Raw genomic sequence first — 16,941 nt, 5'->3', positions numbered from 1 at the left:
TCAAAAGTTAGGTCTCCTATTTTTTTACAAGTACAGAACTCTGTTTGTGTGGCAGTTGGTCACTCTGTTATGAAGAATGCTTCACACACTGTGTGTAAACATGCACATGCCGCACTGAGGCACTCAGTCTTGGCTTGGCAGCCATTGAGAATGGAGCTCCCATTGGATGTTACCGCCAAGTGCGAATTGCACGCAGTTATTTGGTTTTTGAACGCAAAGGGCACTGCGCCGATTGATATCCATCGCCAGTTGACGGAAGTGTGTGGTGAGTCGTGCATGGATGTCAAAAATGTTCATAAGTGGTGTACAGAGTTTGCAGCTGGTCAGACCGAAATACACAATGAACAAAGGAGCGGGAGACCGTCAATTTCTGAGGAGACTGTGTTGAAGGTTGAGCAAAGCACGCGTGAAGATCGGCGTATCACCATGGATGATCTCTGCACGTTGGTTCCTGAGGTTTCCTGAAGCACCACTCACAGAATTTTAATGGAAACATTGAACTACCAGAAGGTGTGCACAGGATGGGTGCCACGCATGCTGATTGAGGACTACATGTGGCACTGAGTTGATGCTTCCTGCACATACTTCACCACCTTACAGCTGAATAGGGGAACAGGATAACTTTGAGGATTCAATTGTCACGGGTGACGAAACCTGGGCATACCACTTTACACCTGAGACCAAGCAACATTCATGCCAGTGGTGGCATCCTTCTTCGCCAAAGCTGCGGAAATTAAAACAAAGGCAGTCTGCTGGTAAAGTCATGAAAACCGTTTTTTGGGATTGGAAAGGTGTATTGGCTCAAATGGCTCTGAGCACTATGGGACTTAACATCTGAGGTCATCAGTCCCCTAGAACTTAGAACTACTTAATCCTAACTAACCTAAGGACATCACACACATCCATACTCGAGGCAGGATTCGAACCTGTGACCGTAGGGGACGCGCGGTTCCAGACTGAAGTGCCTAGAACCGCTCAGCCACCACGGCTGGTGGAAAGGGGTATTGTTGGTCAACTTAATGCCCACTGTGACCACAATTAACACTGATAGGCACTGTGAGACTGAAAAAACTCAAACGGGCAATTCAGAACTGGAGAAGAGGAATGTTGAGCAAGGGCATACACATTCTTCATGAGAATGCTAGCCACACATCGCTCGGCAAACCGTTGCTCTCCTGCAACAGTTTCAGTGGAACATAATCACCCACCCACGCTGTAGTCCTGACCTGTTCCCTAAGTTAAAAGAACATTTAGCTGGAAAGCGATTCAGCTCTGACGACAAGGTGAAAGAAGAGGTTCATAACATTCTGAACAGCATACTGGCGAGCTGGTATGACATGGGCACACAAAAACTGCCACAGGGTCTACAAAAATGCGTCAACAGAAATGGTGATTATGTCAAAAAATAGGTAAGTGTTCAAGCTGTCAACTGATGTAAACCATTGTAGAAATAAACAGGTCTATGTAATTTAAAAAAATAGGAGACGTTACTCTTTTGGGACTACCCTCGTACATGCATGTCAGGTGTATTTCATATGTATTTGTACATGTATTTGTACATGTATTTGTGCATGTATTTACCTGTATCTCCAGCAATTTTGCCCTGCAGTTTTATTTTCATGCAGCTCGATGTTTGTGACAGTGTATCTCCTAAACTGTGTGTTGTAGTACTATATATATTTTTGTAAGTACATTCAGAAATGTATGTGGAAACTGTTTGCAAAATGTGTTGTGAATAACATTAGTAATAAAGAAGTAATAAATTAAAACATTATGTTTGATGCAGCAGCTTTTCGTGCATCTCAGTATATGATGTCATATCTCTTGAACTATGTGTCATACAGTGGTACATTTTCGTAGGTACATTCAACAGAATATGGGGATACAGTCTGCAAAATGTGTTACGAATAGTGTTAGTAGCTAAGAAGTAATAAATTTAAATGTAATGCATGATGTGACAGTTTTTCATGCATCTCTGTGTTTATAATGTCATATCAGATATCGTGTTTCATGCAGCACTTTTACTGCATGAACAGCAAAAATGTAGCAAATGACAAACTTTTTTTCCTTTCTTCATTTTGTGATGGTTGTCAGAAAAAGCTTTGTAACGATTTGTAATTATTTTAAGTTTGTTGCAAGTCACTAAGTGCTCTCATTCTCAAATACTGGGTGAATAGAGTATAGATACTCACACGTCATGGGCCATTGCTGCTTTTTCATACCCACCCCGCCCCTATAATAGATAGATCATTCTTATTCTTACACTGATTGTCTCCAAAAATAAGTGATAAGTGCGCCAAGTTTGATTGAAATCGGTGCAGTGGTTTAATAGTAGATGTGGAAGATATGTACACATATACATATGTATGTACATCCATTTTTATAATATATATGGATTCAATGTTGTTCAGAAGCAGGACTAAGCCACATCCATAAAACACATTGTTAAATGTACACGGTATTATCAGCTACATTTTGTGAAGGATAGTGTCCATTTAGCATCAACACAGTAAACCTTACTTTTTCTGAGTTGTAAGGAAATATTTTTTAATGTATCTATAGCCTCCAGGTGCTCCACAGCATGGCATGCATGGACCACCACCTTCAGGGCAGCCAGGTGGGCCAGGTGGACCTGGTGGACCTGGTGGTCCCTCACCAACACCGAGTGGTGAGATGCCTCCAAATACACAAGGGCCTATGCAGGCTTTCCCACAGCAGCAGGGAGGCTACAGAGGTCAGATGATGCCATCGCAGCAAGCGATGCCCCAGCGTAAGCATAGTATTATATGTCTTTTCTTTGTACTAATTAATATGTATCAAGTTTCTTATTTTAAATCTTCTCCTTTTAATTTTTGCTTGTCATTCCTGAGAAGCTTCAGGTAAGATTATTACACTTTTACTAAAAGCTAGATACACTAACTTCCTCATATTTAGTTTCCTTGCTTGCTCTGTGAATCATACTTTCTTCTATTGGAAATTACACTTATAGGACCTGGAGCAACATCCGGACCACAACAGTATCGAGGAGCTTATCCTCAGCAGGGACCGCAGGGCTATCCAGGACAGTATGCAAACCAGTCTCAGGGTCCCCCACAGGTAAAGATACGTATATTGTAAGTGACCGATTTAATTTTGTGACTCAAACAATCACAGCTGTAACATCAGCAGCAGTATAGGTCTAACAAAATTATCTGTATTTCTTTCTTGATAACAGAAATGGGACAGGATTTGAGAAGGTGGACTTCCATGTTGTGGAGCCAGGGTAGTTATGTTTCTAGATTTGATTAAACTTTTCACTAACATACATTTCCTTTCCATGTTAATCTACCTTTTTTAAAAGTTTAAATCTCTGTAAATTGAATGACAGAACACCGTAACATTATTATAAATTTGTTTTTCTTCTTTTCTTAAAGTTGTAAAAAAATTTCAAACATTTATATTGTTAAATTATTTTAGTTACAAACTAGTGCCCTATATGTGTTCCCCTTTACTAAAATTCTCCCAGTATATTGATATCGCCCATTTGACTTTTCTACTACTATCCTTATGTGCTCGTTCCGTTTCATTTCGCTTTGCCACATTACAACTATATATTTAATCAACAGAACTGTATCAAGCAGCACACTACTAATGCTGTATTCAAACTTTACAGATCTGTTTTTCCTGCCTATCTGTATTAACTAGCGTTTTTGTACTTTTATAGCTAGCTGCCATTCATCACATCAACTAAATTTCTTTCCAAGTCATCTTGCATCCTCCTACAGTCGTACAACCCATAAAGACTCACCATCATTATACTCTTCACCCAAAAAAACAATATTCACTATAGAAAAGTGCCTGTACACATTTCCAGGCCACCATTTTCCTAGAGACATGGAGTCTCAGCTTTATATTGAATAAGATACAAGCTGAAGTGACGAATTAAAATTTGTGCTAAGGTCAGAACTTTAACCCAGGTTTCATACTTACTAGGCAGATGTGTTATCCACGTCGCCACCCTAGCACTGCGGCTAACACAGCTGCACAGATTACCCTAGTCCAATGCCCTCCCTAACAGAAATTCAATTCACACCTCAGTCCACCTTCATTTTCGCCTTCTGAAGTCGTCTGTATTGCCAAGGCTCTCCGATATTGAATAGTACTCCAGCTTTGTATACAGGGTGTTACAAAAAGGTACGGCCAAACTTTCAGGAAACATTCCTCACACACAAAGAAAGAAAATATCTTATATGGACATTTGTCCAGAAACGCCTACTTTCCATGTTGGAGCTCATTTTATTACTTCTCTTCAAATCACATTAATCATGGAATGGAAACACACAGCAACAGAACGTACCAGCGTGACTTCAAACACTTTGTTACAGGAAATGTTCAAAATGTCCTCCGTTAGCGAGGATACATGCATCCACCCTCCATCGCATGGAATCCCTGACGCGCTGATGCAGCCTTGGAGAATGGCGTATTGTATCACAGCCGTCCACAATACGAGCACGAAGAGTCTCTATATTTCGTAACGGGCTTGCGTAGATAAGATCTTTCTAATGCCCCCATAAATGAAAGTCAAGAGGGTTGAGGTCATGAGAGCATGGAGGCCATGGAATTGGTCCGCCTCTACCAATTCATCGGTCACTGAATCTGTTGTTGAGAAGCGTACGAACACTTCGACTGAAATGTGCAGGAGCTCCATCGTGCATGAACCATGTGTTGTGTCGTACTTGTAAAGGCACATGTTCTAGCAGCACAGGTAGAGTATCCCGTATGAAATCATGATAACGTGCTCCATTGAGCAGTACATACTGACGAAACTAAAATGAGCTCTAACATGGAAATTAAGCGTTTTCGGACACATGTCCACATAACATCTTTTCTTTATTTGTGTGTGAGGAATGTTTCCTGAAAGTTTGGCCGTACCTTTTTGTAACACCCTGTATAAAGGGGAAACCCTGCTTGTCCAACAGTAATAAAGAAGCATGAGTCAAGTCAATATTCACTCCACACTGTATATTTAAACTCTGCGCTATTGCAAATACATGATGACTCCATTTATAACGCGAGCAGTACACCACCTTATTCAACAAATATAACTTGAGATGCCACACCCTTTCTGTGAAATTCTGCTTAATGTGGGAGGCTTCCAACTTCAATGAATGAATTTATGTAAATATGTGACAGCTAGCTTTTCTTCTTGCACCCGACTGAAATGATCAGTGTGACACAAGGACACTGTCATAACCACACTTACAAAACAACGAATATAATGGAACACACAAACAGAGAAATGAAGGTGCTGCTGTAGTGATAATTGTTGTCAGTTAACTGTGTGGTATAGAAAGTAGATATGTATGCCAGTTTCTCAAGTATGTTTCCCTGTGATGATGCACAGAATAGGTGAACAGAATAGGCTTGCTGACGTACACACCCTCAAAAACATACATTTTCCATATTTAGTGCATTGTGCTGCCACCTACTGCTAGGTACTCCATACTAGTGATGTCAGTAGTCATTAGACATCGTGAGAGAGCAGACTGGGGCATTCTGCGGGACTCAAGGACTTCGAACATGGTCAGGTGATTGGGTATCACTTGCATCATACATCTGTATGTTAGATTTCCACACTCCTAAACATCCCTAGGTCCACTGTTTCCAATGTGATAGTGAAGTAGAAACGTGAAGGGACACGTACAGCACAAAGCGTACAGGCCGACCTCGTCTGTTGACTGACAGAGACTGCCGACAGTTGAAGAGAGTCATAATGTGTAATAGGCAGACATATATGCAGACCATCACACAGGAATTACAAACTGCATTAGGATCCACTGCAAATACTATGACAGTTTGGCGGGAGGTGAAAAAACTTGGATTTCATGGTTGAGCGGCTGCTCATAAGCCACACATCACGCGGTAAATGCCAAACGACACCTCGCTTGGTGTAAGAAGCATAAACATTGGTTGATTGAACAGTGGAAAAGTGTTATGTGGAGTGACGTATCACGGTACGTAGTGTGGCGATCCGATGGTCGGGTGTGGGTGTGGCAAATTCCCAGTGAACGTCATCTGCCAGCATGTGTAGTGCCAACAGTAAAATTCAGAGGCAGTGGTGTTATGGTGTGGTCATGTTTTTTTTATTTTATTTTATTTTTTTTACACCTCTCATTGTTTTGTGTGGCACTATCATAGCACTGGTGTACGTTGCTGTTTTAAACACCTTCTTGCTTCCCACTGTTGAAGAGCAATTCGGGGTTGGCGATTGCATCTTTCAACATGATCGAGCAGTTGTTCATAACGCCCAGCCAGTGGCATAGTGGTTACACAACAATAACATCCCTGTAATGGACAGGCCTGCGCAGAGTCCTGACCTGAATGCTATAGAACACCTTTGGGATGTTTTGGAACGCCGACCGCCGACTTCATGCCAGCCCTCACCGACCAACATCGATACCTCACCTCAGTGCAGCACTCTATGAAGAATGTGGTGCCATTCCCCAAGAAACCTTCCAACACCTGATTGAACATACACCTGTGAGAGTGGAAGCTGTCATCAAGCCTAAGAGTGGGCCAACACCATATTGAATTCCAACATTACCCGTGGAGGGCGCCACAAACTTTTAAGTCATTTTCAGCCAGGTGTCCAGATACTTTTGATCACGTGGTGTATGTTAACAGATCACTACAGCAAACATTTATACTGATTATTATGAAAAAATGTTAATTGCTGTACAGGCTCATGGCATATAGGGATGTGAACCATAACTGGAGTTCAATGATTTGTAAAACTGACTAATACTTGAATGTAATGCTTAATAATAGCACTGTTGTATGAAGTCTCAGTTAGAGGTAGCAGTCAACTGAATGGAGTCTACTGCTCTGTTTCACTACAGACTCAGTTTTAAACTTGTGAGTTACAGTAAATTCATGTAATCTTTCATATTGCTTACAAATTAATTTGCAGGTATTTCTTTAAATAGCAATGTAGTGTTCTAATGAAAAGTGAAGGTACCATCTTTCATAAACTGTAATGTTCACACTGCTACTTTATGTTGACTGTAAAGTTCTAACAGCAAGATAAATCAGAGCGATGCAAATGGGCAGTTATCGTCTGAAGCAATATTGATACTGTCCTGTACATTTGGTGCAATTTTATATGATGTTCAGTTAAGGGTTTGTTTTGTGCAAAAACAGCAACACAAATGGTGATGGATTGGTGATAGGTGAGTAGCAGGTGTAGCCTATGTTGTGAAGACTACATGGTTCCATACAGTGATGCTCTGCTGTTTGTGAATATTGCTGAGGTGGAGCTAGATGGTGATGGCAGTTTCGTTGATTTGGAAAATTAATTACTAAAATAGAAATTAATTAACAGCTTCTCTGGCATGTTGTTTGGTAATTAAACACACAGTAAATAAAGGATTTGAACTGTTTCCTAAATGTGCAAGATGGGATAAGTTGGATCAATGCTATGAACAGAGATCTTCACTTCTAAAAGTGGCAACTGCTCATTAGTGTATTTGAACATCAAGACTATGTTTTATTACTTTGGCTCCAAATTAAATGTTGGAATCTTAGGCCTCACACACCATTAAACACAGTTTTGAACAAAACGATTCACAGTTCGCAGCACAGTGCACAACATGTCAAATGCCCCTCATAAATCCATAGCACAGTAAAATACACAGTCTCTAGTTTGTTTCAATTTTAACATTATTAGTTTGGTTTGTTGCCTGTCTGTATCACAATATGATAGCAGCCCCATAATTAGATTACTGATGAACTGTCCTGGAACTAACTCACTGTCTCTCTGGCATTTGCAAAACTTTTACAAAGATATCATTTTCCCTACTGGGCCAAAGCTTTCAGAAATACATATACAGTATACATGGATACATTTAGAATAATATTAAAATTCAAAATAACTCTATTAATTTACATAAAAGTTTCACATCACATATTCACATAAATAAGATTAAAAAATCAAACAATGAAAAATCCAAGATGGAATGTAACAATCCAGAGAAGGAAAGTTGCTATTCACCATATAGCGGAGATGCTGAGTCGCGATAGGCACAACAAAAAGATTCACACAAATAAAGCTTTTGGCCATAAAGGCCTATGTCAGCAGCAGGCGCGCACACACACACACACACACACACACACACACCTGCTGTCTCAGAGAGCTGAGAACACAAGATTACAAAATAATTAAAGAAAATCTAAAAGAAAGAAAATAAAGGAAATATATACAGTTTTAAGATGTTTGTTAAAGGATAACGGATTAGTGGGGAGTCTATTACACAAGCATCAAAGGAAACTAAAAAATGCCCGTCTCAGTGTTACGCTTTACATCTTTTCCCATTCCATGAGAGAAAGTTTGATTTCCAGTTTCTCCCAAATCTTCATTTGCCAACAAAGATCTTATCAGTGTGACATTAAAGATATCCCTACATTTACCTAATGAAATATTGTTGCCCATCATCAATTTCTGTCAGATCAACAGTGGTACCCGTGGTACTGTAAGTGGCTAGTGCTGTAGGGTTACAGCTAGTGCAGACACTCAAGTGTACAACTATGTACTTCAGTTCCTAAACTAAGGGGTCAACATTTAAAAAAAAGAAGAAGAAGAAGACCTGTTATGCATTATCACTGATTTCCTCCTCCGAGTCAACAGATCCAAAAGTTTGGATCTCTGGAAATCTCTAAGATATTTCTCTTATTATTCAATTGTCTAACTCTTGAAGTATTTCCAAGAAGCATATTTAAAACAATCACACACAAACTAGGTGTACTGCTGCTGGGAAATCCAGTCTTTCTCATTGTTTTTTCCCATTGGCCTGAATGACCAATATAATAATAATAATAATAATAATTGTTAATAATTAAATAAATAATCAATTAAAAGGAAATCTGCTAAATGAAAAGTAAAATGAACCTAAATATTTCACACGCACGCACACACTTCTCTTTCTTAGTCTCTATAATGAAAATTATTTTTTGTCAGAAAAATCACGCAATATTATCAACTATGTAAAAAAAAAATCACCTCATCCTTAGTTAATTCTACTATTTTTTACCTTTTTTTATTGTTTGAAGTGATGCTCGGCAGACTTGTGGCGTGCTGAAAAACGTTTAAGTTGAGTTTCTATAATTTCAGGGAAATTACTAACTGTCTTCTCGCCTCGCGAGAAAACTCAGAATAGTTTAATTTAATTTCATGGGTATCATATTGGCAACGTAAGAAAAAATGTAGTAAAGCAAAATCTGTAACATTTATAAATTGGGGCTTGATGATTGTTACTATGAAATGAAAGCAGAAATGCCAAATTAAACAATTATTATTTAATGAAAGAAGCTTTTTTATACAGACATCTGACATCTCATGCATTAATCTCACAGTTTTGGACATAACAAAGAATTTTTGCCATATTCCGGTGAAATACGTATCAATTACAATACTCTTAATCCGACTCTGGAGCGAAAGAAAAAAGTATTCATAGTAAAGTCATATCAGTAATCGCAGTTGGCGATAATAATGGCACAATTAAACAAATTCCTAACAGGAATACAATTTTAGTTCATTTGAACAAAGTGGAAGAAAATAAGAGTCTGATAGCATAAATGATGTCGGAAAGGCGCACGACTAAAGAAGAGAAAGAAAAGACGAGTGCGCATTCTTATATAGAACAAAAGTCAGATATGATAATGCTGCGCCACACTCATTATCCTGGGCATACATATTCACTGACTTGCAGTGCAGTTCATTGATGCAGTGGTTAAATTATATCTTTAACTCTTGATATTTCGATAGGAAATGAAAATAGTATGTTGTTATGTCGCGGCAGGGCACAGTGTTAACACCAGCCCTTCCATTTAACTTTTCATTAACCTATGCCACTCTTCTCTCCAAGGAAAGATAAACAAGTTGTGAAAGCTAGGATAGTTCCTTGTACTTTTATTTGTATTTATCACCATTACTAAAAATTTTGTGTCTTGAATTTAAACATTTGACAACATCTCTCTCTCAATTTTACAGTTTTCTCGAGGGAATTTTTCAAACATCTGTAGATGAATGATATATGTCACATTTAGCATGTAGGCACTTAAAAAGTAAGAGAATCACACTTGATTTCAAACATTTCCGCTTGTGGTAGTGGTACAAAATTTAAACCAGGAGCCTGAGTACGTACTCGTGCACTAAGAGTCACTTGTGACCTAAGAGTGCCTGTACTGGAAACATGGTAGCCCAGACTACACTAACCAACTAAAGTTTTTCCAATAAAAGTGTTTCTTGACCATTGGTTGTATCGCTGCATTTATGAACTGTGACTATGTTTGTAAGGGAGATACCAAGTTACTAGAACAGAACTTCTATACCTTGCAAATCTAATGGTATTCTTTTAAAATGACAATCATTATTCAACTAAATAAAATGTTAGGTGAAGCCATCACAAAATTATTTAAAAAATGGCATTGCAGCTGCTGACACTGTCACAATGACGATAGCCTAATGCTGTTGTCGAAGTTGAAGTGATGCAGTCTAAGACCTCAAACGGAAATACTTTGATACAAATAATCAATACTCTTGAGGAATATGTTAATCATAATGTTCATATTTGTGTCAGTGCCAAAGACACTCAGTCTAGTTAAATGCTGAGTGGCCAGTGGGAGGGGGGGGGGGGGGGGGGGGGGAACAGCTGCCAGTCAGACAAAGAACAAATCTATTTCTACAATAATATGTCAGTTAAGTGAAACAAATCAAAAGCAAAAGAATGTGCTGATCATATGTGCTTTTCGTAGCAGAGAATATGAATTAACAAAATGGGCAGATTTTACAGCTGTAATAGAAATGTTTTTGGTGGCACCACAAGTGCATAAAACTGATGCTTACAATGATGATTCAATGTAATCACATAATGATACAGGCAAATAATATTCAGGACTTCTAATTTGAAAAATAGTGGGATAGATGGAACATACAAACTTTCATGTTATAAATGCTAGTGAGAACCATCTGGAAACCATTCCTAAAATTTTGCTTCCGCATATAAACATACCATTTTTTCAGAATATTGATAATTGTGTAATTGCAGAAAGGGTTTGTTGTTTTAGATATAAGTGTGAACTCAAAGGAAGAAATTGGCTAAATTTCAGTCTGCTTCTGATAACAAAACTGTTCAAAAGATTTGGGAGGCCATACCTTTACATTGATGTGAATGAAGTACAGAAACATCTGTATGAAAGCTTCCCACATCAGCAAATTACTTCAAGGGCTTTTCAGTCCCAAAAATGAATTTACCTTTTGATACAATGAAATATAACAACAAAGAATGTGTGCTACTCAGTTTCCATTAATTTTGTTGTCTAGAGTGGGGCACTTTACAGTAGCATCAGTGATGAATATTTATTAGTGACTGCTTTAATAGATCTGTCTGTATCAACTGGATGTACTTGTCACATAGAGTTATCTGCATTCCTTACTTATACAAAATAGACGTATTTTCTACTTGTCAGTTGTTTTTATTTCAAAACGACCAGTTTTGGGCAATGTCATCATCTTCAGATCATGTCTTATAGTTATAGAATAACCATTGTTGTAATCAATTCATTCTTTCTGCATTAGACGTGGTCTACGATGTGCCTTAAGGGGCTTGTGGAAGTGACATTTAGTTTATGGGAGGTTACTGAGAAACCCAAAAAAAGTATTTTTCAAAATTTTATTACTGTTGGCAGCAGATATCTGAATAACTAACTGCAGCAAATTGCTCAAATTTTAATGGCATATTCTCTAGGCATTTATCTATATGTGTCATCTTCTTGTTTTCAAAAATCTTTGTCTGTTGTCAAGAAACACCCCAAAAACATGGCTTTAGGGTACCAAAACTGTGCTGTGGATTCCAAGACAGCTATGCACAGCAACTGGGCTGAAATGTTTAAGATATATTCCTAAGATCCCAATCTCTAAGAGCAGTGAAAATTTTCTTGATATTTTTTAACCGTTTCCAAGATTCAGATGTTCAAAGTTATCCCCGTTGCACATGTAAAGTACACATTTAACATCTGGTGTGAAGCGAAACATAGTTTATAAACACAGAGAAATGTACTGTCAGTTGTCTCCATTATCATCAGAAGGATTTTGGGAACCCCATGTTGTTCTGAAACACATGCAAAATTTTTGTGCATGTAACATTTGGTCTGAGCTATAAATTTAGATTTGTGTTATTTCAATTTTGCTGACCTATAAAGTTCTTTTCATATAAGTAGTATGTCCTGCTTTAGCAAGGAAAGGAAGAGAGCCAATGGAAAAATGCTCCTTTCGGAGCACAGAAAAGATGAATACACTCCTGTTTTTTTTTAAAAGACTCTGACTGAACAGTGGGGTACCACCTGTTTCATTCTACCTTCCCCAGCCCATTAAAATTTTTTCCAAAAACTTCGGCATACTAATGGATTTGCAGTTTTTAATACTAAGATAGAAGGAGACAGTGGCAGTGGGAAAGAGACAGAAAAGTAATAAATACTGGGAGGTAGTAGATAGTGCTTGTGGTACAGGAGTAGTGGAGGACACAGTGGCAGTGTGAGAAAAAGAGAGGGACACAGTGAAAGTGGAACATAGTTGACAGTGACAGAACAGTGCTCGGAAAAGAGTGAAGGAGACAATGCAAGTGGGAGAGGAATAAAGAGAAGGAGATAGTGGAAGTGAATGAGAACCAGTGATAGTGACAGACAGAGTGTATGACAGTAACAATGAGAGAAAGAGAGATATTGATGGTGAGAAGAGACAGCAGCAGTGGGATGGAAAAGAGACAGCAGCAGTGGAATGGAATGAATGATATATTAGCAGTAAGAGAGAGAAGAGGGAGACAGTGACAGTGAGAGGAGACATAAGCAGTAGGACAGAGCGAAGGAGACTGTGGCCACGAGATGAGAGACAGTGGCTGTTTGAGAGACACAGAGAGATAATGCCAATGAGTTGGGCTGAATGAGTGAATGAGAATGATCAAGTGGGAGTGGATGGGTATGAGCAACTTTCAGTGGAGGCCTAGTGGGTGTGAGCAAGTTACAGTTATGGGAGCTTGCAGGAGTGAGAGATGAGCTGCATGTTAAAAAGAGCACAAATATGTTTGCATGCCAAAATTTTTGAGAGAATTTTTAAAGGTGCTGAGCAAGGTAGTTTTCTGCTGTTGTTTTATGTGGATTTGTTGTATATTGTAATGAAATGGCAACTAATATAGGGAGCACCTCATACTATGTATGACTTACACTGTGGCTGGCTGTGTAGTTTTGTGAACTGAGCAGATTAAAGTCATTTTAATAATGTGCACAGACAAGCTTTCTGGGTCTGAATGACTCACTACTAAATGGTATGTTTGTCTTGTCACGTAATATTTAAACTGAGCAACTGCTAAAATGCTTCTTGTTGTAATCAGTTCAAATATCTGATCCCTGTGTTTCTTATTCTTTCTAGCACTGATAATGGCTATGCTGTAGCTGAAATCCAGCTACATCTGCAATAAAATGTAAATTTATATGCAGCTGATTACTGTGTTCATCCCTGATTGTAATAAAAATATCATTTGACAACTATTGGGTTGGTGCATATGTTTGAAACATTTTCCCAACATGTATACATAACAGAGACTTAAGGCATCAATATATTCTCCTTCACTATTTACAATCTATTTCGAATCCGCAACTATAGAAATCACGTGGTTTAAAGGCAAAGAACTCTAAACTCTCAACCCATGTTAGGAGTGCATTTTCATCTGGAAAGGAAGTTCCGTGATGGTTGTAAATGGAGAGCATAAAAAGTGAAAAATCGCAGGACACAAGATCAGGTCAATAAAGTGGTTGTGGAAGGACTTCCCAACCAAACTCCTGTATAGTTCTTTTTGTCAGTCTAGCAAAATGTGGGCGTGTTACTGTGGAGTAACTTCACTTCATGAAGTCTTCCCATGCACTGTTCTTGGATGGCATCTGCAAAATGTCTCAGTTGTTTACAATAAATGTCAGCAGTGATGGTTGCGGAAGCAATTCATAGTACACCACCACATCACTGTTCCACAAGATTCATATTACCTTTTGTGGATGGTTGCAGGTCTTTATATAGGGAGTTGCTGCTTTGTTTGGGGTCAGCCATTCCCTTCTTTTCCTTATGTTAGCATAAAGACACCATTTTCCATCAACAGTAACAATACAGGATAGGAATGGTCAGTGTTGTTCATGAGCCAGTTGATGACGAGCAAGGAGAGGTGCACATATGGCCACCTGCTGATTTTTGTAATTTTGGCTTTGAGCATGCATACCCAGACACCTGATTTTTGGACCTTTCCCATAACATGTGAAAATCTTGTACAATGGTGGAATGGTCACAGTTCGTCTCATTTGCCAATTTTCAAGTACAATGATGTCTGTCATTGTGGATTAATGTGTTTAAATTATCTGCACCAAACTCTGAAGATCTTCCTGAACAGGGAGGGTCACTAGTGTCATAACAATCCTGCTTAAAATGAGAAAACCATTTTCTCGTCTTGCTGTGTCCAGTGGCATAATCCCCATACATAGTGCAAAAGAATATGTCAGAAATGTTCTGATTTCTCCCATTTGTAACATCCACAGTTCCACTCACTATCTTCAAATGACAAAATGATACTACATAAACTCAAACAGCAAATGAAAAAGACAGGTGATAAAGAAACCCATAGCAACCAGGGAACAAACATGTAAAACAAAAATGCTACGAGCTTGTATACCAACCTAATGAAGGGGACACCTTGAATACAAACGCAATTCTTACCGCTTGTTACTCTGTAACTATGAGAAATGATCTGTAGATGGATGACATTGCTAAAAACGAATAATTTTTAGATAAAAATGGTGACTGGCAGACAGAAAATAAGTCTATTTTGTATGGATCTCTCTTTTCTAGCCACAGAGTATCTGTTGAAATACGAAGTATATTTGTGTTGATAACCACAGCAGTATTCATACACTGCAAATTTAAAAGCATATTAAATATTTCTGGACCTACTTTTTATCATTCATTTTGTGTGAATTAATTTTTCTCGCAGATTTGATGTATTTTATGATATTTTTAACAGAGTTACGGTCCTCCAATGGGACCCCAGCAGGGGCCACAAGGGCCCCAGCAGGGACCACAAGGACCCCAGCAGGGGCCACAGGGACCCCAGCAGGGGCCACAGGGACCCCAGCAGGGGCCACAAGGACCACAGCAGGGGCCACAGGGACCACAGCAGGGTCCACAGGGACCACAACCAGGACCACAGCAAGGCCCACCATCACAACAACAAGGGCCACCGCAGCAGCAGGGCACTGCACCACCATCACAACCACAACCACAGCAGCAGCAGCAGCAGCAGCAGCAGCAGCAACAACAACAGGCCCCAGGACAATCACAGTCTGCACCACCACCACCACCTCCACCACAAGCAACACAGGGATCTGCACAAACACAACAACAAGGTCCTCAACCACCACAGTCAACTACTGGTACTGGGCCACAGCAGATGTCTGTAAACTCTGCCCCACAGCAGGGTAGTAGTTACCCACCAGGTGCACCAAGTACCACATATAGTGGGCCTTCATCACAGCAACAGCAGCAGCAACCACAGCAGCAAGGTTATGGGCAAGGAGGAGCACCACAGCAAACACCTGGTTCCTTGCCATCGCAGCAGCAACAGCCACAGTCACAACAGCAGCAGCAGCAGCAACAACAACACCAACAACAGCAGCAGCAGCAACAGCAACAACCACCACCTTCCCAGCCTCAGGCACAACAGCAGTTATCTGGAGGATATGGACCGTCACCCCCTACCACTACATCTGTTGGTACTGGTCCCAGCTTCATCAGTCAGGGGCCTGGACAACCACCTCAGGGTAGTAATTACGGTATGAACATAAATGTGTATTCTCATTCTAATTTTCCTGTCTTTTTCTTTTAAATTAATTGGGGTAAATTAGTGAGAACATGATAAAATTCAAGTAGGAATGCGGCAATGTTGCAACAGAATTTCGTTGTGTCTAAATTGTTTCTGATAAAATTATTTGTTGGCAAAGGAATATGGACAGAATAGTACTTCCTAGACAACTTGGATTTTAAAGGATTTTACAGTCAGGCTTGTAGACAATGTATAAAGACATCAATATATTGCACTAATAGATTTTGTATGATTGATATTAGTTCTGTTATTTTGGAATCGGGCACAAAAAAAGAAAGGTGTTTGGGGGCATGTCAGAACAGAATGCGGTAGCTTTTCATTTGAACAGGTTCATTCAAAGTATACGTAAATTAGTTGCCATACATGAAATTTTGCAGTTAGCCTGCCCTTTGAATTCATAACACAGTAGTGGAAACAAAAAGACATGAGCAATCCAGGAGGTAATGAAAAAAGAGCGGCATGGAATAGTTTGTTAAATGATGGTGAAACTGTAAGAAATAAAGTGATTTATTCACTGTACAGTGCCATATACAGGGACGTCAAAAAAAGGGAAAAAGATAACAAACAAAACGTAAGAACAGACAAACAAGAAGCTGTGGATAAATGATACATGATATGTAGACACTTAAAAAGACATAAAAATGTCACTAGATTTCAAATATTTCCTCTTGTGACTGTAATACTAAGTTTAAAAGAGGAGCATACTAATGCACTAGGAGTGACTCGTGATCTATGGGTGCCTGTACTGGAAGTAACCTGATTATTATCAGCCGTTTTGCTCCTTACCCACAGTGGGGTCATAATGTCTGTACAATTTATTTTTGATGATGTTGGCAACAATTTTATATGCTGAGTTGAGTAAGCTTATTCCTTGGTAGTTATCACAATTTTTCAGGTCTCCTTTTTTGAACATAGGAAGACCTTTGAATTAGTCCAGCTGGGGGTATATCATCTTGTGACCTGACATATTTACAAAGCTTAGGAATCTGTCTAT

General features: G+C 39.1%; 1 protein-coding gene across 2 annotated transcripts in view; it reads left to right on the top strand.

The window, feature by feature from the left end:
* Positions 1-16,941, top strand: part of LOC126161634 (trithorax group protein osa-like) — a 98,985-nt gene that overhangs the window by 50,865 nt on the left and 31,179 nt on the right. Inside the window, exons 4-6 of one of the 2 annotated variants that reach the window (XM_049917594.1) lie at positions 2,581-2,770; positions 2,990-3,096; positions 15,090-15,897. In XM_049917594.1, the coding sequence (XP_049773551.1) occupies positions 2,581-2,770; positions 2,990-3,096; positions 15,090-15,897 (1,105 nt within the window). Of the gene's footprint in view, positions 1-2,562; positions 2,771-2,989; positions 3,097-15,089; positions 15,898-16,941 lie in introns of both variants that reach the window. The other variant, XM_049917593.1, reaches the window with a different exon arrangement.

Source organism: Schistocerca cancellata, chromosome 2 (assembly GCF_023864275.1).
Source record: "Schistocerca cancellata isolate TAMUIC-IGC-003103 chromosome 2, iqSchCanc2.1, whole genome shotgun sequence".
In the NCBI taxonomy this organism is placed as follows: domain Eukaryota; kingdom Metazoa; phylum Arthropoda; class Insecta; order Orthoptera; family Acrididae; genus Schistocerca; species Schistocerca cancellata.
The sequence above is the reverse complement of the archived record's forward strand: the minus strand, read 5'-3'. Positions and strand labels throughout refer to the sequence as shown.